General features: G+C 44.7%; 1 protein-coding gene across 2 annotated transcripts in view; it reads left to right on the forward strand.

The window, feature by feature from the left end:
* The window catches only part of SLCO4A1 (solute carrier organic anion transporter family member 4A1), a 948,198-nt gene that overhangs the window by 796,051 nt on the left and 127,735 nt on the right, over positions 1 to 24,412 (forward strand). For both annotated transcript variants that reach the window (XM_069650753.1, XM_069650755.1), the window contains exon 9: positions 4,164 to 4,336. In XM_069650753.1, coding sequence (XP_069506854.1) covers positions 4,164 to 4,336 — 173 coding nt within the window. The remainder of the gene's footprint in view (positions 1 to 4,163; positions 4,337 to 24,412) is intronic.

Consider the following 24,412-nt stretch of genomic DNA (forward strand, 5'->3'; position numbering starts at 1 on the left):
ACAATGTATTAGCAATGGCTTACAACCCAAGAGAATATCTTGCCTCTACAGTTGGTATCAATAACTAAAATCGTTTCTTTATCATAACATAATTTGTATTAGTATTTATTAAGTTTATATAGCGCTTTACTCCAAAACGCTGCACATTGTAACAACAGGATACATATAACAACAATAACAAAATAACAGTAACAGTAGAAGCAAATTACAATTTTGAGTCAGACCAACAAAACAGTATGTAGAGCAATTAGACAGAGGGAGGAATAGGTAGGAGGAGGAGGGAAAAGGAAGTGGTAAAGGGGTGAGAATGGGGTGGAGGGGGAAGTGGAGGGAGATGATTATGGGGAAAGAGGGGGATGGTGGGGGAGGGAGAGCGTGAACGGGGAGGGTTTTCATGGCAGGGAATGGAGAAGGAGAGATTTAAGGGACGTGTGGAATGAGGAAAAGGTAGGAATAGAGCGGATTGAGAGAGGTCCAGTGCAGGGGGGCTAGGAGTTGGAAGGAGCAGAAACGGGAGGAGGCACAAGGGGAAGGAGGAACAGTGAGAAGGAAGTGGTCAGCTGAGCAAAGGGAGCGAGAGGCAGTGTAGAAAGAGAGAAGGGGAGAGAGATAAGGGGGAGCGAGACCATGCAGAGATTTGAAGATAAGCAGAGAAAATGAAATTTAAGTTGGGAGTGAAAGGGAAGCCAGCAAAGGGAGGCAAGGGAAGCAGAGATGGAGTCTCGGGAGGTGAGGAGACAGAGGGTACGGATGGCAGAATGGTGGATAGATTTGAGGGGGGCGAGATGAGAAATAGGTAGACCAAAGAGTAAGGAGGAGCAGTAGAAGAGGCGAGAGAAGATAAGGGAGGAGATTAAACGTTTAGAAGCATGGAAAGTAAGAGAGGGGCGGACTTTGCAAATATTAAAGAGATGGTAGCGACAGGCACGAGAGGTGAGAGAGATATGATGGGAAAAAGTGAGAGAGGAGTCAAAGTGAATGCCTTAGTTGCGAGCGTGGCCGGAGAAAGGAAGATTAGAAGGAGGAAAATGAATGAAAGGAGGAGGAGAGGAAGGGGGAAGGGAGTTGGAGGGGAAGAAAACTACTTCAGTTTTGTCAGTGTTAAGGGAAATAAAGCGAGAAGACATCCAGTTTTTAATGGCAGTAAGACAGGAAGAGAGTTTAAGGTGGAGGTCGGCAGAGAAGGAAGAGAAGGAAAGAAAGAGCTGCGTATAGTATGTTATTCGTAATATGTGAATACAGCGCACAAAATATATATGAAACAGAGTTTCCAAACATAGCATTTTCCCAAGAGCCCCTCTTTTCCCACACAAAATTGAAGTATATCCCCAATACCTTGGCTATGATATTTTACTGAAGTATTTAATTTGCTGCAGTTTCTCTCTACGGAAATCCAATTACCCCAAAGGCATTTCTAGCTGTAATTGTCTTTCTAAAAGCACTCACGATGTTCATAGATTTCTCAATGTGAGCAATAACATTAGAGTCCATCAGATCATTTGTGTGATTGTATTAATTGCTTAGATGTGTGGACGGTTATAAGCTGATACATTGCCCTACTACTCGTGCCAATGCCTTTATTCAGTGGATTTGTGTTCCAGATCTCTCTAGGACCTTACCTGAAAAACAAAAGATACCAATAACTAATGGGGTTACAAATTAGTAACATGCCCAAATTGAACATTCATTCCCAAGAGAGTAACTCTTATGATTTCAAGAATGTACCATGTCAATCGTGACCGATTACATGTAGTTCTTAAGTTACCATTTTTCTGCTTTGACACTCAAAAATACCCTTCCAGTGTAGTGCCTTCCAATTGAAAGTTCAAGTTAGAGCAGCATTTTGTCAGCAGCTTTAAATGTCAAAAGCTATGTAGATGACCCATCCGCCAGCAGTTAAATAAGCCCCAAACAGTCTCTAAAGCTAAAGTCACCTTTAAAGAATGTTGAGAGATAAGCGCTCTTCTCCATGATCAACTATAGCAATGTCAGATTTTGCAATCACAAGTATGGAATCAGCTCAGTTGTAGGTGTTATCAATGACAAAAGATAAATGCAGGAAACCAGGGCTGCCTCATATGCTTAACTAGGAATTACGTCCATTTGAAAACAAACTGCAGCCTTTTAGGGTCTTCAAATTCCTTCAAAATATTGTCTCTCCAGAAACCTTCTCTGCAATGGCAACTGCAAGTGTGCAACTAACTAACAGTGGCTAATGTGTAAAATGGTTTGAATTAACCAACAAACACTATTCAAAATAAATAAATAATAAAGTCAATATCAAAATTATTGAGTTTCACGGGTGCAGTGGCCACTCTTCTTCAGCATTCTAATGGCTCCAATCCTCCTATCTAAGAATGTGTGCAAGAGGTCCCTTCCAGACTCCTTGACAGGGTTGCATACACTTCTGTAGGACAAAACAAGATGGGACTGGAACGGGGCAGTTTCTCAAACATCACTAGCAGAATTCTACCCTCTCTTGGCCAATCAAGGTCTCAAATATTTAGGCTCTTGTACCAAGAGCATGCAACAATTAGCTCTTCTAATTATTAGACCTACAACTCCCCAGCAAGCAAAGTAAATGGTGAGGGGCGATGAGAGCCAGAGTTCAACACTTGTGGAAAGCCGCAGGTTGCAGTCCTGTCAGGCTTTCTAGAACTTACATCTTTAAGACGGGACTTTGCTGTCTTTTCATCTTCTACCTGCCAGCACCCCACAACAGAAGTGACTGTGACTGTTGTGATTGACAGGTGGTGTGGCATGTGTGGGGATAGGTTATTGCTATTTTTCTGCCCCTACTTGAAAATATTCCAGATGAAAATGAAACACAGATTTGTTCCATACTCGAATTCATGATTTATGCAATTGATAACTTCTGACAAGGATCAAGGACAAAAACACCATCCATTTTATATTCTCTATTACTATCCCTAACATGGAACTACTGGGCAGCTGATCAACATAGCCAGGTGGCAGTTGCCTACTTGCAACTGCATTATAATGAGGCCATTGAGTGGGCACCTCAGTTTTTCCATTTCCTGAAAGGATGGTGATTTGGCTTTCAAAATTCCCATATGTACTGTGCTGTTACCAATGCACTGGAGTCGATTACAGATTCCAATCGCTCCTTATGAGACTAAATGATCTTTGGAGCTCTAGACAAGGTTCTCAGGGATACTGGGGCTGAATCTGGCATATCCGTCCGGAAGGCTTCCATTGGACAGAAAGAGGTTGATGAGTTCCAGGGCAGCCCAGGATTCAGGCCCTTGCATAGGAGATGTGGCATGATGTGCAAGAGCAGAAGCAACATTGTGTAGAGTCTCTCTTACAGTTCCAGAGTGGAATGATGAATGCGGGCAGGATGGTCTAATAACGCTTTTTCTGAATATTGTAGTGTTTAGTGTGGTCACAACAGACAAGGTGCCCCTCTTGTGCCGGAATCAAAGGAAGAAAGCTGGACATAGCTTTTCAAAACCTGGTGGCAACTTTCATCAGTTCTGGAGCCTGTCAAAATGTAACATGAACATTGCCTGATGTAGAGTAGGTAGAGAATGGATACAGGCAAACAACATTCTTTTACAAAGCAACTTTCCACAGGAACTGAACTTTGGGCCTCCTGGTTGATTTCTACAGACTTTCTGTAGTCTGTCTAGCAGGAATTTTGATCACTTTCCATTTTAATTATGTTCTGCCTTAAGTCGTCTGATTTGTGGTTCTACTGAGTTGGCCGTGACAGAACACGATTTGCACAATGATTTGCAGTGTACTTTTTCATTAGCCTGTCAAGTGTTGTGCTGTCAGCCTTTTATTATATAAATGTTTGATATTGTAGTAGATTTGTCTATAACTAGCCTAGCAATCTTGGCCTATGCTAACAGGAAAGGTGAGTTGTTGGTGGTAGTGGCATTGCAAAGTATTGCTTTCCATCTCAGGTGTGATCTGCTCTCTTGATTGGCTCAGGTCCTGCCTGCAGCATGCTTAGATTCACACCAGGTTTCTGTGGCTGTCTCGGAGTTAGGGTGAGAAATTATCATAAAGATAAAGATGATGTTTGTCACACTCGCTCATTGCCCTTGCCAAATCTTCTGGTGCTAAACCTTTGATCTGTGTAACTGCCTCTGTCTTTGTAACATGTGTCTGACGGTGAAATTCCTGTTTTCCAGACATACCATAACTGCAGCTGCATTGCCGGGAACCTGTCCAGGGTGTCCAGCCAGGCTCTAGCTGGGAAATGCTCATCATCCTGCTATAAAAAGCCTCTTCTATTAATCTTCATCTTTGTCATCATTCTGTTCACCTTTCTCTGCAGTATTCCTGCTCTTACAGCAACACTAAGGTAAGCCTGGTGCGTCTTTTGCCAGAAGGTTTAAATAGCAACCAATGAAACCTGGTACGGTTACATGGCCCTAGCTGAGTGTGTCATCGGGGACTTCCACAGTAAAAGGATATGAACAGTAATCTCCTTCTGTCCCCAGCCATAGAGTAGAGTTCTACAAATTGAATTGTGTCCACTAACACCTAAGAGAGTTGGTGTAAAATAGAACATCACTTTGTTCTAATGACACTCCGGGGGTCATTTCCTAATGGGCAATGGAGATGTAAAAGCATTCAAATGGAGGGATAAAAGCATGATGTAATGCTTTTTCACCAACATTTCCCATTGCATGCAGTTGTCATGTGCACACGAGGTGGAGAAGGGTAACAGATCAGAGATAAAATCTCCACCGTTGCTTTCTTCATCCATCTCATGTGTTCACTTGGTTTTTGTCTTACATGAGATTTTAATGCAATCCTAAAATGAATGGATTCCTCTGGAATGTGTTGTGTTTGTAGTCTCATTTCTTGTCTGTGTGGCAGAATGCTCAGTGTGAGTGATGTCAGAGTGATGGATGTCATGAGTGGAATGTGTTTGTGTGAATGTTAGGCTGCCCTAACCCGTGTGTTCCACAAGCATTCAGTTGGTGGGCACCAGTGGGTCCTCCTCTTATCTAATGGACTTACTGGATGTAATTTAAACAAAGGAACTCATAAAATGTACCTGCAACTCCAGAAATCTTTGATTATAACACTGTGACAAGCTGGTCCAAAAGGGTACAGAAAGCAAACCCAGGAGGGCAGCCATCTGAGTGCACTACCGAGGACCTACCACACAGGCGGCACACAAGAGAGATGGTAGCTTATGGATATAGAGCTGCTGCAGTAAGTACATAGCAGTGAAAACAAAAAAGAAGCAGGGCACTCAGAGCAAATTTCTGGGTATTTCTTGAATGCACGGCATGCAAGCAAGTCTGCAAGTCAATTCATGGAGGCTGTGGATTTAGAGATGCTGCAATAAAAACAGTGCAGAGAAAGCAAAAAGGGACTATACAACCAAGGAAATGAAGAGGATGTGCAGCATATAGGGTGGGTGTTACATATCCAGAGCAGAGTTTTTCTGAAGTACTGTGCGGCTAGCGTTGCAGACATGTTCTACAAGCATCAGTGCTACACCGACAAAGGTTGCCTTAGGACCTTTCTTGGTCTTTTAATGTCTAGTCGGTGTAGCACGTACATAGGACAGTGTGAAGTCAAGTGGAGAATGCTGATGTTGAGCAGACATCAGTTGCCTGTTATGTCGTCAGCCACTCATGTCACGTGGCAGGGGACACTGGGACACGGGAAGGGGAGGAACGGTTAGCGGGAATGGAAGTTAGTTGGAACCTTGGAGTCTATGAATAAAGGTAGTCTCGTGAGTTCAGTGTGTGCATGCTGGAGACTGGGGGAGCTCGGGAGCTTGCAGGTCCGCCTGAGACTCTACATTGCCTGACAGAACATTGCTTCCATAAGGGTAATTTGGAATAACGCTAATGGAAAGAACTGGGAACACAGGAACGCTGCCAGTGAATGTGTTCCGAGTAACGTGGAAACAGAAATAAAACAAAGTGTCTTTGGTGTTGTTGACAGGAAGCCACCTCTGTGAAGTGAACGTGCGAACGATTAGAGTGTGGTCGGGTCAAGGGAATAACCTAACCAAATTCTTTATCAAACATGTTTTATCTTTGGTTAACCATCACAAAATCGAATTGCTGTTTTATATTAAGAAGTCCCTAGGAACCGTGGTTTTTGAGGGTGGTTCTGTAAATCCACCTAGTCTTGCCGTCATCCCTGTGAAAGTGCATAAAAAGTAATTTCCTGATGCTCTGAGACTGCAAGAGGGTGGATTTGAATCTTTCGAAGTCTTCTGTAAAGGAAATATCTCCCTCTTTCCCTATCTACAGGGATGGCTAGGTACCTTGATCTGATAACCGATTATTACCACTGGTCTTTATTGACCCATGCCATATTAAATGCCCTATATGTTAGGGCAGTGACCAGAAACTGGTTTGGCCTGAAGTATGCAAATGAAGTTTGCTGTCCCTGTGGTGCCATAGAATCTTGGGCACGCCTTGCTCTTTTCTGTCCCCTGTACAACGATCTGCGGACGAGTTCGCTGGTGTGGGAAAAAAAGTGGAGGTAATTCAGTTTATCTCCATTTTCTATGCACCGCCAAACTAGAAGTATGTTGGTATGACCTCAGCCGATATTACCAGATGGTAATACCACTGATTTTTGGATATAAAGCTGGAGGTAACTCCTCCACCTTTACCTAAAAAAATCTGGTAATTTCAGCAGAGGTGCTACCGGTAAAAATCCAATGGGGATTTATACTGCCAAACCACCACTTGTAATCTGGCTGTATTACCGCCGGAGGTACCGCGGTATCGGAATACAGGCAAACTCATATTAAGCCCCAATATCTTTTAAATTTACTTAGAGTTTTGGTTTTAATTGTTGGAAACCTGCTTTTATGCTACTATTCTGTGCATCAGATGCTAATAGCACCTTTAAATTAGCATGCTGCCTACAAAGCGCTTGGAAAAGAAAAAATCCCTTTACTCATCTGCAATGGGAATTCATAATTATTTTAGGATTAGTTTTCTGTGATTTGTTATTTATAATTTGTTGGGCTTTTATTCGACCTGGGATTTGATTTTTGTTGTTTTCTGAGGTTGTTTTATGGATTGTTTCTACAAATACAAAATAAACATAAGAGTAAGATAAGATAAGATAAAATAAGATAAGAGTTCCTGCAGGGTTTGCGAAATGGAACCTATACCAACTGCTTGTAGAGTGCACATCTATTTGGATGGTGAATTTAGGTACTGATATGTACATTCATACCACAGTGACCAGGAATATCGAAGCTGTGACATATGGGAATTGAGCAGTTTTCTTCTCCTATTGCGTTGATCGCTACAAGTTTAGTTCTCGTTAAGATGTAATTGTTATGCTCGAGATCGAACAAGACTTATTATTTTTAAGATAACCTAGACACCGAAGATAGCTCAATGAAGGCTCTTCACCTGGCAAGTTCTCACTGGCAGCGGGGCTAATGATTTTGGAAGATAGGTGGTCGACGACGTGTCCATGGCCCTCATTACGACCCTGGCGGAAAGTAACTGACATGACCGCCACAGCGTAAATAGCGTTTCCGCCATAGCACGATGGAGCAAAGTGCGGCTAATTCCGACCCATCGGGCACGAGCATAACGCAATGGCGGAAGTGCAAAGTCCGCGATGGCGGAAATGGCCCCAAAACGCCCCTTACCGCCGTCGTACGCCGCCCAAGGTGCAACTCCGCCACCCATCTCAGCGGTCACCGTAATGAGCGGGCAGCGCAAATTACGGTCACCGTAAATATACGGAAACGGAAGTAAAAACATGGGGCCGGAACGGGAAACAGCACGCCGTACACCTATAAAATCAGAATCCCAACACAACCATCAAAAACCGACCCTGAGACACATCACAACCCGTTAGCCACCCCAGTTAAAAAAATAAATATGGGAAAAGTTGCTGAAAAAGCGTGCGATCGCAAGCGGCAGGTCCACTTCTCCCATGAGGAACTCACCGTGCTCACAGAGACCCTCCAGGAGAATGCTGCCGTCGTCTTCTCGACGCAAATGACCAGGACGGCACTTGCGAACAAGAAGGCCATATGGGCCCTGGTGGCACAGCGGGTAAGTGTGGTGGGGACCGCACCCCGCAACCCACAGCAATGCAGAAAGCGATGGGACGACTTGCGGATACGCGTCCGGAGCATACTTTCGGCCAACCGAAACATTGCCACAGCCACCGGGGGAGGATCGGAATCACCCATCAAGTTGACCCCCTGGGAAGAAATCTGTGCCTCCACCATTGGAATGGAGAGCATAGAGGGAGTCGGAGGGATGGAGAAAGGAGTGCAGACATCCGAAGAATCAGGTAGGTGGCCCAAATAAAACAATGCTAAATCCACAATGTCCAATCATGTGAAGTACCATGTGTCCCCATAGTGCAATAGAAACACATGTCCAGGAGAACGTCCACATACATTGCCATGATAGCGCCCTTTAAAAGTCAGATCAAATACATAAATAAGTAAAAAACCTAAAAACACCCTCTACATGTGCAGCATGCACACCCTAACTGCAGGCTGCAAAATAACTGCATCCGCAATCCACACAAAAATGAGACCACCTCCAAGGCCCTGACCCAAATCACCCTCAGGTACCACCCCAATGCATGTGATACATTGCCATTCCAATTTCCACAGACCCATAAATAACGCTCGCCCTCCTTTACTCCACCACAGGGTCCGAATCAAACGACGAGCTACAGGACACCCCTACCAGCACACCTGCAAAGAGGGCCAAGACCAACGGCCAAAGACCCTCCACCTCAGCTGCACGGAACAAGACACGGCAGCAGCACAAATCAAGTGGCAGCACACTGGAGGGGACTTCAACAGGCACCCCAGCAGCCAGCATGTCCACAACAGCAGCACCACAGGTCCCCCCAATGGATGTCACAGAAGGCACTGCTTCTGGTGGCAGCAGCATCATAGGTGACACTGCTTTCATGCCAGCATGCTCCGACACAGAAAACGGTGCTGTAGATGTAGGATCCATCCATGACCTGTCTCAATCCCCCTGTTTGTTTCATCCCGTACACCATGAGGAAACCACGCAGGGGCACCCACTAGACGACGACTGGCCAACCCCCACGAGGCCTGTGGCAAGGCAACATGAGGTGATCAGCCCCTCTGTGACACCACCGCAAATGGGCATGGCCCAGCAGAGGCAACAGTCCCTCGAGCAGATGATTGTGCAACAGCAGCAACTGGCCACGCTCCTCAAGGAGCATGCTGCTGAATGTGGGGGTTCTAAGGCAGCCATTGAAACATCTACTGAGACACTTAGGGCAGAAATGGAGCGAAGTACAGAGACACTAAGGGCACAAATGGAGAGAAGCACCGAGAGCCTGAGGGGGGAACTGCATGCGACGTCCAAAGACGTATGTGGTGAACTTGCCGCTGTGCGCCGTGTGCTCACTGAGCTCTCACAAACCCTTAGGGACATGCATGGACGTGAGCAGGCAGAGACATCATCCGTTGCAAGTTCCGTCCAGGGCAGCCCCCAACGTAGATCTGGGAGGAACCTGCGCTCCACAGGCAGGGGTGCCCCTGATACCCGGAGAGGGGGCTTGCAATAGCGACTGCCCACTGACACTGAGCATCTTTGGACACTGGTGTTGGGGGGGGAGGTAGGAGGGTGGAGGGGGTGTGTTGGGCTTCTTTGGGTGGCGGGTCGATTGGGTGTGTAACATCATTTCACATTTGCTATACATTTCTTCATATTCATCCAATGAGATGTGTGGACATTGATCTTTGTGTACGATGCCTTTCTTGGCGTACAGTCCACATTGTGCATGTTCCAGACACACACAGTGCCACAAGTCCCGTGTCCATGTAACAGCCACCAGGCGTGAGTGCTAGAAGCATGCATCTATGAGATTCTGACGAATTTCACGGGCCTCCTGTGCCTCGCGGACTCCTTGAGGTGCTGCCACATCCCCACCCTCATCATCACCATCCTCAGGTGCTTGCAGTTCTGCGTCAGGGGGCATGGCCACATTTCTACGTACGCACATGTTGTGTAGCATGACACATGCCATGACCATCTTTGCCACCTTCTCATGGCGGTACAGGAGTGCCCCGCCAGACCTGCTGAGGCAGCGGAAACGAGCCTTCAGTAGGCCGAATGCCTGTTCTATGACTACACGGGTACATGAGTGGGCATGGTTGTAGTCCTCCTCATGCTGGTTCTGTGGGTTCCGGATTGGTGTAAGGAGCCATCTCTTCAGTGGATACCCGGCATCACCTGTATGTGGACAAAGAAGGATGTTTGTGGAATAACATTGCTACGTACGCATCCCCCCCCTTCCTGCCACGTCATTGACGCATCACCTACCCCACATTCACATGCATTAAATGAGACTCACCGAGTAGCCAGGATCGGTGCCCTGCGTGTCGCTCCATGTAGCGTGGTATTGTAGAGTTCCTCAAGACCATAGAATCATGGGTTGATCCTGGAAATCGGGCACAACAATGTGTAAAGATCCTATTGGAGTCACACACCATTTGTACATTGATAGAATGATATTGTTTCCTGTTGCGGTACTGGACCTCCATGGCATGTGGGACAACCAATTCCACATGGGTGCAGTCGATGGCACCAATGCAACCCGGTATGCCGCCAAGTGCATGGAATCCCACTTTTGTGTTTGTAAGCTCCTGCTCCGAGCGTGGTAAAGAGATGTAGTCGTCTGTGTGCTTCAGGAGGGCATCAAGCACTTGGAATAGTGTCCGTGACAATAGTGGCTGTGAAATGCCATGCAACTGTCCGACTGTGTGCTGGTAGGTGCCTGTGGCCAGGAAGTGGAGTACAGACACCACCTTCAGTAGGGGTGGGATGGCGGTGGGGCTATCTATCATGCTGACAAGGTCAGCGTGTGTCATGTTGACAATGGCGGTTATGGTTTCCCGGTCCAAACGGTAGAGGGTGTGGATCTGCTCAGCAGTGAGGTCGAACGGATTAGCTCGGAGGCGTGGGATTGCGGGCTGCCTGCGTGGTGGTAGTGGCTGTGCTGGTGGGCCTTGCTGCCCGTGCCTTGCCCTCCTCCTCCTTCGTCTCCTCTGTGCGGCCGGTTGTTGTAGTAGTTGGTGTTCGTCTTCTTCTTGAAGTTGGAGTACTTGCAGTGCTATCAGGTCCCCCAGGCCCAACATCGCTAGTCCTGTCGGTAGCATTTTGGAGTGGGTGTGGTTGTGGGAGGGGTTTGGGTGTGCATTTTATGTGTTTTCAGGCTGTATGGCCTCCACCTGTGGTGATTCATTCCACCTGTGCCAGCTGCAGTAACTATTGGGCGAGCACGTCCCGCACACAACGCTGCAATTTGACGCATGGCATCTTGCAATTACAATCATGTATTTAATCCCGATGGCAGTGAAATATTGGTTTATATGTTAATTTTGCTATTGTTCCATTTTTTAACATACTATATTTGCAGTGGCGAACAAACTTGTGAAGGGTCAGTGGAATGTAGTACTCGATGAACGGTGGACCCTCATGCAGCACTGTACTGACGTTCACCGACGGGCGGGGAGTCCCATTAGTGATTGGAGCCAGTTACCATTTTCACACACAGCCACACTACATAGATGTATTTGTGAATTCAAGCGTTCACAGATGCCTTTTCGACGTGATGTTGCAAATGAGGAATTCGAAGGACAGCGCTTTTGGTTTTCAACTAGCGGCGAGGAGACGCCCACAGGTCTGACAGGGAATATAACGTTCTATTGTTGAATGTCCTTGGGACAGGGCCCATGACGAGAATGCAATGATTGATATGAATTGAATGGGATGCGCAATAGCGTAGTGGGCGATGAGGCAGGACGTTCCCAATTACATGTTATTTCACTACACTAGAAATCCGCCCAGGAGCACAGTGGATTTTGCAGACTGCATTACGCACAGACTCAATGGAAATTTCAAATGTTATGTGAGTAAATATTCAGGCGTTTTTATACCGGGATGAGGGAATGATGAATGGATGCATGGACAGATGATTTAATTGAGGGTTTGCCATGTACATGGCTTTTTGGAATCTATCCCCTTCCCCTGCGCTATGTGATGCAATGCTGCCATAGTGGGACCATCGTCTATCTGCCCTTGTTGAACCCTCCCTGTCTCGACGCGCCTTCAAACATTTGTGTCTATGCACGTTACCAATCCCATCAAATGGATTCTGTTTTAACAGACGCATGCACACAAACACTCGTTTGTGATAGTGTATTCACCTCGATTTATATCGTTATGATTCCCAAGTTATTTTTGGGTGAAATTAATCCTTTTGAGTGGGCTAGCATGCATATGGTGGTAGATTTAGTGTGTTGAATGAAGTGAGTAATACTTATGAAGTTCGGATTCTCATACTATTTTAATTTTTATTCATTTGGGTGACAGGTATCTCCTCCCCTTTTGCCGCTGCCATCTGTACGCCACTCCTGCAGATGGCTTCTACAGTCGACACCTGCAGCTTCGAGTTAATCAGTGGAGCACCATTACGATCTTATGGGACGATCGCCAATGGGCCACATGCCCTTACGCAGTACTAATGGCTAGGGGCAACATCTCATACTTTCAGCTGGATTAGTGCCTACTTCATGGGACGGCCCTGCGGTTCTAGGCCTTCCATGTTGCCTTTTTGAACGTAAATGTAGCCCCTGTGTACCATGAAGGAACAGGGCGTCACACAAGAAGTAGCTGGTCATTTATTGCGGATGCAGCCCACAGTAATGAAAATATGGAAATTATTTGGGAGTTTATGAGTAAATAGCTGTATGGGCTTGGTGATTTTGATGTGCATTAAATTTATATTCAGTTATTTACCGTGTAGCGTTATTCTTTGCTAGTAATGAAGCATATTCCCATTGGTGCCGCGATGTATTGTGAGATGATATCATTGGGTTCCGGCTTCTGAGTAGAGTTGTGTGGTACTGTACTGGCCGCGTTTGCCTGCGAAGCCCAGTTAGGTCAGGGATAGGGGCTGCCATTATGACTGTTTTTATGATGTCATGCTCAGGGGCGGGGGATTAGCTTTTGTGCAACAGATGCCGGTCAGCCAGGTGAATTGGTGGAATGATGGGATTATCAGAAAATGGCTGGTCACAGGTGCCTGTGTTTGCGTGCGTTTCTTGGAGGGAGACTGAGGTCAGGTCCATTGGAATTGCTGCTGTATTCGGGCCATCTGTGCCCTACAGCTCCCATTGGCCCCTCTTGAGATGAGCCTGGCTGCTCAGTCACTCTGCCAACTTGTGTGGTACATGCTTATGCTGATGGTTGGTTTGTCTACTGGCAAGAGTACAGGGCTGGTGCAGTCTCCCTCAGGATACTGCTTTGGATGTTGATTTTAACTGGTGGCAAGCGATGGGGGACTATTGTTGTTTTGTCTCATGGAATGTTTCAGTTCATTTTGGTGTACTTGTACCTTCACATGCCTGTGCTGCATCAGTACGGCAATGGTGACATGACAAATATGGATGGCCACTCACAAGCCACTTGGAGCCCCTGCATGCATTTGATCGTTGGCATGCATGGGTGGCTTGTACATTTCACTGGTTGCATAGTGTAACTACATTGCGCCTACGGGGAGTTGTGCAATGTGGGCAGGGAGTGGAGTACAGGCACTCAGTAGGGCCATTTATGGTTGGTTTGCGATGCCGTAATTCTCGCCATGGCGGAATGGTACTTTCCGCCATGCTTGATGGCGTTGAGTACATGTCCGCTAGGGTCAGAATTCGCGTACCGTTGCGCCATGGCGGAAATTACGGTTTCGCAAGGCGCGCGTGCGCGTACTTGGTGCAGTTAGCGTTGGCGTTCACTACGGTGTCGCTAATGGCATCGTACTTTACGGTGACGGGTCATGATCGCAACGAGCGGTATTCGATGGCGGTATTACATTTCCGCCATCATTTTTCGAATTCCGCCAGGGTCGTAATGAGGCCCCATGTCTTTTAAGGTGTTACAGTAGGGAGAGTTGGGGAAATTTCTTACACTAGACTACACTATTTTAGACTGTCTACATATATTTTCCCTCTTTTTAAAATAATCTCCCTGTCCTCTTGCTTTGACAATGGAGAATACTCCTGTTAAATTCTGGCCCTACTGTAACCATATGATTCCCTGGAGATACACAAAGTGTAATCACTATCTCCCATGTGATCATCAGGATATGAGGGGTCGGGCCTTTCAGACAGAGATGCTCAAAGATCGACAGTTGAAACAATGGGTGGCATATGCGATGAGGCATCCGACGAACCTTCCACAGTCGTGGAAAACATTAAGGCTGACAGGTCAGTCCCGCTTTTGAAAGTGAAACCGAGGAGAACACTGTTAAGCAACCCATGGGTTCCCAAAAGCCGGTACCGATCTCCGACAGGCATGTGTCATGCCCAGCTATGGAGACTATCCCTGGCAACAAAACGGCTGTACATATAAAACACTCACATGGGGGCTGTACCAATACGGCGGTTGAGTCATTGAGGCAGAGCAACGCTAAACACTGTGACTCACACACTCTACACCTGATAGGTAGCCTGCCTCAAAACAAAAATCAGATTCAATGTGCTCAGACTCAAGTGGTTCACTCTCATCCCAGGTTGCAAAATCTGCCCCAGTAACAAAACTATCTCTTTCGGCGCATATTAAAAAAACAACACATCACCATAGGTCCAGCGACACTGAGGTAGAGAGCTCTTTGTTAGATGCCCCGAAGAAGAAAAGTGTCCCTCAAATCTCAGATTCTGATGAAGATGAGAAGGATAGTATTTTCCCACTTCAGTCTTCCTCAAACTCGTGGACTAAGGAAATATTTGAAAAGGCTATGGAGAAAATATCCTCTTTCATGGATTTCCTAGAGAAACACCCAGTTAAAAGGAAGCACATATTTGCAGAAGGCACTGTACTACCTAAAACGTCCAAACAACCTATCTCACCTGTAGATGATGATCTCACTGAGGTAGAGGATTATACAGATGAGGAAGATTGCACATTAGATGAGAGTATAAATGTTGAACCCGAGGACTACTCCATGCCCCATCCAGATATTATTGACTTCCCACTTTCGTCATCTCCTACAGATGATCATATTTTAAATAAAGATCTTCTAAAAAAGCCAGCTGAACATTTCGAAATAGATGCAGATGAGTCTAAAGAGGACACTGATTGCTTTGAGGAATTCCTCAAATAGGTCAAATAGGACAGTATATTGCCCTATTGCAATCACCTTCACCGGTTACTCCAGCTCTCACTAAGGCAGCTAACCCACATAGAGAGAAATTGTTTAAAACTGCACCAGTGGACCCTCTCTATATAAGAGGACATCTTACGGCAGACTTGCTTGTAGTACAAGTATGGTTGTTCCCAAAAATTCTTTGGGAACTCCCGTCCCGTGCACAGTTTTTTTGAGTGTTTGATGACAGTGACCAGATGCACTATGCATTCACTACACTTTATCGATCCTTTTAAGATATGTAAGTTTTCGCTCCTCTATACTTCTTCACCTATCACAACATAAAACGCTTTTTTAAGGCATTTTTGTACATACTATTACTTAAAATGGTTCTAGATACGACCGCAGCAACAAAATCTTTTTTAAGAATTTATGATCTGGGTTAAAGTAGATAAGTTTAGCTGAATAGGAGCTACATTTTTCTTTTCTTTTGTGTAAATCAAGAAAATCACTATGTGTTTTCCAAGGATTTGCTTTCAAATCAATATATGTATGCCCACTACTTCCCAAACTGTTACTCTTTGTTGAAAATTGTCATCATGTGTCTAACGAAATCGCCACTTGTTTTATTGAGTTAAAAACAGAGACAAGCTATATAAATTGTTATAATAGACCAAAAAATATGACTTATGTCCTCTTTTCACTTTGTAGAAAAATTGAAAAAATGGTGCCATTGCCCCTGAAGAAGAGTTGATTAACGCGAAACGCGTTGGGCATCATCATGTACTATGTACAATAAAGAAAAGGATACTTTCACCAAAATCTTTGTTTCTTCAAAATATCTCTTACTTGATTAAGAAAAATGGTTTATGTATTACAAAAAATGTTTGTCAAAATTACTGTTGGCCAAATTTTGCCTAAAAGAGTATGCTAAACAAAAAACTCCAAAAAACTCCTTTGAGTTATTGATCTGATTTTTCAAATATTCAACAGTGTGCAGGGGACGGGAGTTCCCAAAGAATTTTTGGGAACAACCATACTTGTTCTATTTTTCCAACCCAGATGCCAAGGTTGGGCCTTTCTCCCCCCGCACCTCAAATTCATCCTCAATTTCCCCACTTCATCTAACTAGTTTTGATGAGATAAACATCATAAACAGGTGTTCCTTTAGGTTCTATATATCTTTCAGACTTGCTTGTAGTGTCAACAACTCATAAACGGGCTCGGACACCTTTAACATCTTCAGAATCCTCACCCGATAAGGAGGGCAAAATAATCAATGTTCTGGGGAAGAAGGTAGTAACATCCTCAACATATCAAACACATATTTAGTTTAGTTTATTTATTTGTAGAGCGCACCAAGCCCAGAGGCATCTGGGCGCTTATCTTACATGTTGCAAGGATGTATACACTTATCTTACAATTTGCAGGATTGCACACAAACAGTTAGTTTCGTACAAAGGCATAAAAAGGCTTAACTTACATACTTACATATTTACAAAGGGTTTAGTTAAATATAGAGCTGTGAGTACAGTAGATACAGCACCGATGCAGAGCAATTCCAAGGTGGGCAATGTCATGAGGAGCTGCTGCTTTCTTGCACATGAAGCCACAGCTTTACCTTTTTTCTGAACAGATGGTAAAATGGTTCAGATCTTAACGTTATAGGCAGAGCATTCCAGCTTTTGGCTGTTAATACTGGGAAGCTGATCCCTCCAGCTCTTTGTAGATTGAACCTGGGCACTTTGAGGCAATGTGTCTGGGCAGTTCTTGTGGGGCGAGTTGGTATATTGCGTGGAGACTATTAGACAGGTACTTAGGTGCCAGGTTTGCGTGACACTTGTGCGTGAGTGACAGGGTTTTGAGTGTAATTATTTGCTTGATGGATAGCCAGTTCAGATTACATCTGATTTCAGAGATGTGTTGTGATCTCGGAATGTTCAATGCTGACCTGATGGCATTATTTTGTATGACTTGCACCTTATTTAGGTTCCGTTGGATGGTTCCCAGATATAGTCTGTTACAATAGTCAAGTTTTGACAAGACTAGGGCTCTGGCTATTGTGATGCAGTTTGTAGTAGTGATGAATGGTCTGCAGGCAGTGATTCATTTGCAGGTAGACGCTGAAGAGGAGGCAATTGCATTGGTTTGTCGTTTTAAGGTCAGATCCGAATCGATGTAGATACCTAGGGTTTTTACATCCTTAGATATTTTGATTATATTCCCGTCGATGTTAAAGGAGGTAAATTGTTCATCTAGTTTGTTAAGATTAGCTGGGGTTCCTAGGAGGAGCAACTCAGTCTTATCGTCACTGAAACAGAGTCCATGATGGGCCATCCAGGCTTGCATGATGATGTAGATGTCATTAAGGGTTTTGCTGTCAGTAGCATAGTCTCCAGTGATAGGGATGAGTATTTGGGTGTCATCAGCGTAATTGGTATAGGTGACACCCAAATAGTCAAGGTCATCAAATAGAGGCTTTGTGAACACAATATATAGTGTAGGGGATACGCAAGACCCTTGGGCGACTCCACAAGTGACAGGTGATGGTTCTGCAGAGGCTGATGGTGCAAAGACCCTCCTAGATCTGTTGTTTAGAAAAGACTGGATCCAGGCGTTACCTTTGTACGAGAAATGCAAAGCAGACGTTCGATGGTTGCAGAGGATTTTGTGGTTTACTAGATCGAACGCTGCCGACAGATCTAGAAGGAGGAGAAGAGCAAGTTTGCCTTTGTCTTTTAGGGCTTGGATTTGAGTCTTAAGGTCAATCGGAGCTGTTTCGGTCCCGTGTCTGGGTCTGAACTCTGATTGTCTGAGACCAAGAAGGTTGTTTGATTCTAGATGTTGTTGAAACTGCAGATATGCTGCTCGGTCCAATATTTTCAATAGAAAGGGTACTGTGGTAATGAGTCAATAATTGAAAGGATTATCTGGGACTAGGGTTGTTTCTTTTAGTAGTGAGAGTACCCATACATCCTTAAGGTTGTTGGGTACAATGCTAGAGTTGAATGATGCGTTGATAAGAGATGTGATGAATGGGGCGAGTTCCTTAACTGCCTCTTTAATGATAGGGGCAGGGCAAATATCTCCCTGACATTTGGAGGGTTTTAATTTTGTGATAATGTCCTCAACCTCTTTAAGGGAAATGGGGGAACAATTGAATTGGTTATGGGTATTCACACCTGGTGTGGGGAGAGTGGGAGTGGATGCTGCATTAGTAATGTTATGTTTTTTAGATTCTATTTTATTTTGGAGCATTGAGATTTTAATGCCTTCTGTATATTAGTGCCCCAGGAGATATCTTTGGTGCAAGTGTCAGGTGGTGGGGCAGGGGATTCTAGCTCTTTAAGAATGTTGAAGAGTTCCTTGGTGCTATATTTCGCTTTGGTGATGCAGTTTTTATAATTGTCTTTTCTGGCCTGGACAATAGCTGTTTTATAGTTGAGGGAAGTTAGTAAGAAGTTATCCTTGTTGGCTGCTTAGGGGAGACTTTTCCAGAGGGCTTCTGCATTTCTTTTGAGTGTTCGTAGAGATCTGAGGCGCAGGGTGAACCATGAGTTTAAATGCGCACAATGTTTGGATTTGCACAATTTTAATGGTGCTATGGTGTTCATGGCATGGAGTAATGTGCAATTATAAAGGTCAACTATAGCAGTGGCGTCAGTGAGTGTCATGGGGGAGTTGATGATTGGCTGTAGTAGGGGTAATAGTTTCTCCATTGTTATATTGCATTTGTTTCTAGTGCTCTTTGGTGGAGCGATATTCTGTTGGTTGGGCTGATTACCTTCCTTGATGGTAAAGGATATCAGGTGATGGTCAGACCATGCACATGGTGTGTTGGACAGGATATTTATGTCACAGTTGAGGTTGACTATCCAGTCTAGGATTCCGCCTTTGTTATGTGTTAGTTCAGTTATGCTGTGTAGGAATCCTAATTCGAGGTTCCTGTGATGTCATCAGGGGTCAAGGGTCATGTGATGTCACTTCTGCTACCCCTGGCATTTTGGTGAAATGGCGTCCCTGGCCTCTGATGGTAGTTTGAGTATGCAAGTCCATAATTGTGATGAGTATTTAGATGTAGGCTATGAAAGTGAGTGGAATATGCATGACTGAGCACCTTGTGAGTTAAGCTAGGGTCAGTAGTGCGATCTGGTTTCTAATGCTGCAAGCCTGCTAGAATAGTGTCCATATGGTGACTGTTGGTGACTGCTAATACAAAGAGGTGTACAATTTGAGCTAGCATGGTCTGAGGGTCAATGCTAGAGCTATTCAGATTTGCAGGTTAGTATGGCAGAGTGCAGATAACAATTCAAGTGCACTCAACCTAACAAAATGCAATTGGTAACAGTCTAGTCATTTAGATAACAAGGGCTGGAGCACCGTGCTAACGTTACTCAGAGTTACAGGCAAATATGGCATAGTGTGAATTGCGCAAGTACAAAGCATATCATCAGAAATGCAGTAGGTAATTAACTGTCCACGTTAACTAGCGTGAGCTGCGGTGTATTGCTCGAGTTAGATACAGGTAGTGCAATTGGTGCAATGAAAGACTTATAAGTCAGGAGCAATAATTTTATGGTAAGATGGTGTTTTTATGCTAGCGGGACTAGTAAATAGTACACAGAGCTCGGAGACATATAGGGTGGAATTCTCAAGTGCATAGTATGCTGCTGCGTGTGTAATGGTAAGGTGGGTGGGATGCCCTTAGCAGTCAAATGTTAGGATCACTGGGGGTGATGGTGGTTGAGTGTCAGACGCTGGATGCCGTGGAGGGATTGTAACAGCCGCAGGCGAGTATGCAGTGTTAGAGGTACTATGATTATAGCGGTATTGATCACAGTGGTCAATACGTAGGAAAAAGATTGTACAGGCGGCAATTAGCGCGTTGCATAGCTCAGGGCCAACGAGCGCATTGCCCCTGAGCTATCCTCCCGAGACAATGGTTGAGGACAATGTTCTTTTCTTTTCAGAAAAGCTGTTGATGGAGCCTTAGTAAAGGCCAAAAAAGAGTTTGAAACTATACAGACCTTAGATCACATCACAGGTAGACCTGTGATACCTCAGGGTCTGGGCCTATAACAAATGTAATAAATAAATAGCTTACCCTACAGCTGGTCTGAATGGTGTAGCGGGTGGCTTGGCTGGCCCATTGGCTCCGTCATGGCCCGACAGGCACAGACAGGATCTGGTCTTTTAGTGGGACATTATGGTGAGGGCAGGCTTCCGCCTGCTGGCAAACTTGATTTGTGTAAATGGACGCTAATGGCCAATCAGAGTGTGCTGGCGAGGTGTCGAAGCGGTGGCGTCAGCCATTTTGGAATGGTCGATTCAGCCGATTTAAGGCACCAGCAATACAAATACTGCTCCTGTTGCACCAGCAACATAAATACTACTCCTGTTGCTAATGCTACTGTGCTGATGGCTACCTATAATAGGGCAGAGTGGGACATCATGGATGATCTGGTTAGGGATGTCCAAGAACATCAAAAGATACAAATGCTCAAGGTTCTGCAGGAGGGCAAGCAATCTGCAAATGCAATTATTAAACATTTCCTTTATTCAGCTGAGAATGCGGCAGACTAAATGCAGAGGGAACTCTAGTCAAAAGACATGCTTGGAAGTGAAGGTCAGGGTTTATACCAGAAACTCTGGCCACCCTCTTCAACATGCTGGTAGATGATGATTGGTTATTTATAACGCACTTAATACCCAGAGGTTTCTAAGTGCGGACCCGGGGACCGAACTTGTGGTGCTGTGCGTCGGCTTTCTTCCAAGACGAGCGTGTTGCCCCTGAGTTATCCTCCCGAGACAATGGTTGAGGACAATGTTCTTTTCTTTTCAGAAAAGCTGTTGATGGAGCCTTAGTAAAGGCCAAAAAAGAGTTTGAAACTATACAGACCTTAGGTCAGATCACAGGTAAACCCTTTCAGGAGAGGGGATTTCAAGCCAATCCATGTACTTTTCGATCCCAAAGTTATCAATGGGTAGCCTCTTAGTCAACTTATACCCCAAGCACAAGTACTTGGTTTTCAAACCAAAGCCAACAGAGCACTACACCATCAGGTTTCCAGAGGCAGATTAGACAGGGGGAATCCGTGGAAGAGGTCACTCCTCAAGAGGAGCTGCCTCTGCCGCCGATAATGATGTCCTGGTTCACGTTCCCTCTCATGTTACCCCAGTAAGGGGTTGGTTAACATCATACGCACACGCATGGAAGGAGATAACGATGAGCAAGTGGGTCTTAGCCACCGTGGCATGGGGGTATTGCATTGACTGCATTGAAAAACCACACATTCTTTCCCCAAGGAACAGAAGAAGGCTGCCAGGTCATCTAAGGCTTCTAAAGGCAGAATTCAGGCATTACTCGAAAAAGGAACCATTAAAGCAAGTTCAGTTATCGCAGGTAAACAGAGGTATTTATTCATTATACTTCCTTCGAACGAAAGAAAAAACAAAGAGGCCAGTGCTGGATCTAAGAACAGCAAACAAATATGCAAAGCCACAAATGTTCAGAATTACAATGTTACAGGAGGTCACTCCACTACTAAAAGAGACCGATTTCCTGGCAACTTTGGTTATGAAAGATGCATACTTTCATATTTCAGTACTCCCAGCACATCAAACTAGGTCATGTACATTAACAATTCAAGGTACTCAGCACCTCGAGTGATCCTAAAAGTGCTAACAGTGGTCGCAGCACGCCTCTGCAGGGAGGGCACTGCAGTGTACCCAGGTTAATAACAGGGGAGAATCCAACAGTATGTCGCAAGAATACTCAAACCACAATCAATCTTCTACACAGACTGGAGTTTCCAATCAATGAAAAACAAACCAGTATAATATCCAGCCAACAATTTTGAGCTTTTATCAGCACAAGGTCGGCACTGCATCTTCATCGTCACACACACCAAACCGATTATGCCTCCAGAACAAGAATGGTAGCGAAACAGTGGTCTCAAGCAGAGGGGGATTGGGACGATCGAGTGGAAGTTTCACACACACTGGTATTGCTTCTAAGATGGTGGACAAAAGAGAACATGTTCAAAGGAAAACATTTGGACAGCCCTCCAAATCACTGAACCATCACAAAAGATGCATCCCTGACAGGTTGGGCCACTCACTGCACCCACCTCATGGCTCAGGGAACATGGTAATTCCTGATAAAGAACCAGCACATAAACGTACTGGAACTTCTAGTAGTACATACGGCACTACACACTTTCCAACAACATCTAAAGTGGGAAAACCATCTGATTGCAACAGACATTACAACACCCATGTTTTACATCAATAAACAAGCCAGAACACACTCCCCAAAGCAGTCCAAACTAGCTCAAATCATTTGGAAGTGGTGTTTCCAAAGGTCAATACACCTCCAAGCTCAACATGTTTCAAGAGTGCTCAACTGTCTAGCTGACATCCTAAACAGAGTACAAGCACTAGAGCATGAGTTTTCACTCAATGGGGTCACCTATCAATAGACCTTTTTTCAACTGCAGAAAACGCTAAAAGCCTAAGTTACGCATCCAGGTACCCACAGAAGGGATCTACAGGGATTGAACTATGGATCAATTGGTCAGTGATGTTTGCTTACACTCCCTCGACATATTTCTAACGCTCAATGCACCAGGAATATTTAACAATGATACTCATTGCACCAATGTGGGCAAGCCAAACAAAGTACCCCCATCTTCTCAAATGTCACTATGCCCACCGATAAGGATGACACTGTCTCACAACCTGTTAACACAGTGTCAGGGAAAGGTCCTACATCCTCAAACTCATACACTGAACTAAGCAGCTTGGCTCCTAAAGTCATAGAGTTTGGTCGCCTCAATTTACTCGACAATGCATGGAAATCTTAAAGGAGTCACACAAACGCAACAAAAGGCATTGCTACTTTAACAAATGGAAGAGGTTTGTCATATGGTGAAGAAAGTCTAACATCAATCCTATTGACTGCTCACCTTCACATATTCTTCATTACCTCCTTCACAGAAGCGTAGACAGGGTAGGCCCCGACTGGCAAAACCCACCCAAAATCTGTAAATGCCCACTCAGCACCGCTGTGTGGGTATTGTAAGGAAGGCATGGTATCGAGTAGACACAGACACAATGTATATAAGTACTTAAACCTTTATCTGGTATTTTGGTTGGGTTGGTAGAATTCCTAACTGGCCCTGGCTCTAGAATAGGAGTAATCTCGAGCCTTAAACAAATAACAAACAAGTCCAAGTCAGTCTAGTCAAAATAAAAATGCCTATACTAAGAAAACTTAAGATTGCCCTCCTTCTCAAAATGACAAATGTGTTAAGGGAATACAAAAGGAAAATAGTGTCTCAAAAGAATCGTCAGAGTGGCTTAAGTAACAACTCCCCACATTCAGCCCCACAGGGTCTAAAGTTTCTTAAACAGGGTAGGTGGATGGCACAGTTGCATCAGTCTTCCACACTTTGGGTTACCGGTACAATTCAACAGTTCAGTCTTGGGCTTCAAACCTCTGGCAGTCTAATCACTTCCTTAGGCTTTGTCCGCCTTGTCATCAATACTGCATTCCCTTTCTCAATTTCTCACAGTTCTGCAAAGGCTTCCCTCTGCAGGGATCAAGCCTGTCTCTTTTCACTTGATCACACAGTTCTGCACAGGCTTCCCTCAGCTGGGCTTGAGCCTTTTTTCTTTGTGGTGCTTTCCTTCCCCACGTTTTATCTTAGGTATCTTTTCACTGTCGAAGACTTTCGAAACTGCAAGGATTTACGCAGACCTCTGCATAACCACTTCAATCTCTCTTTCAACAATTCTACAATTCACAATCTTCCTCATCTTGCAACACCAATGCCTCTTGGTACTTGTAGTTCTTATTCTCTTTAGTTTGCCCTCTAGGCCTTTTTCAAAGTTCATATACTTTGCCCTCTTGGCATATTCAGAGTTCACATACTTCACTTTCCTCTTATTCAACTTTCTTTCCTTATCGAAGTTACTTTCTTTCCTTTGTTTCCCGCTGTAATATCTTTCAACTCTCATAGCATTTCACAGAGACTTTTAAATGTGCGACTTCACCTCGAAGGACAACTCTGTTACTTTGTATCCTTTCCTTTTATAATTCAGCAATTGTCCTTTCATTCGCGTTTTATCGGCACACGCACAACCTTCAACTTTCAGATTATATTTACTTTTAACACAAACTGGGCTTTTGTTGCCTCTGACAACTCACTGGTCGTGTTAATTGGTCTTCTTTCATCTTGTTCATGCAGCAGTCAAGGCTGTTACCAATGCCTCCTCTGCT

Source organism: Ambystoma mexicanum, chromosome 3p, assembly GCF_040938575.1.
Source record: "Ambystoma mexicanum isolate Mex_15411 chromosome 3p, UKY_AmexF1_1, whole genome shotgun sequence".
Classification (NCBI taxonomy): domain Eukaryota; kingdom Metazoa; phylum Chordata; class Amphibia; order Caudata; family Ambystomatidae; genus Ambystoma; species Ambystoma mexicanum.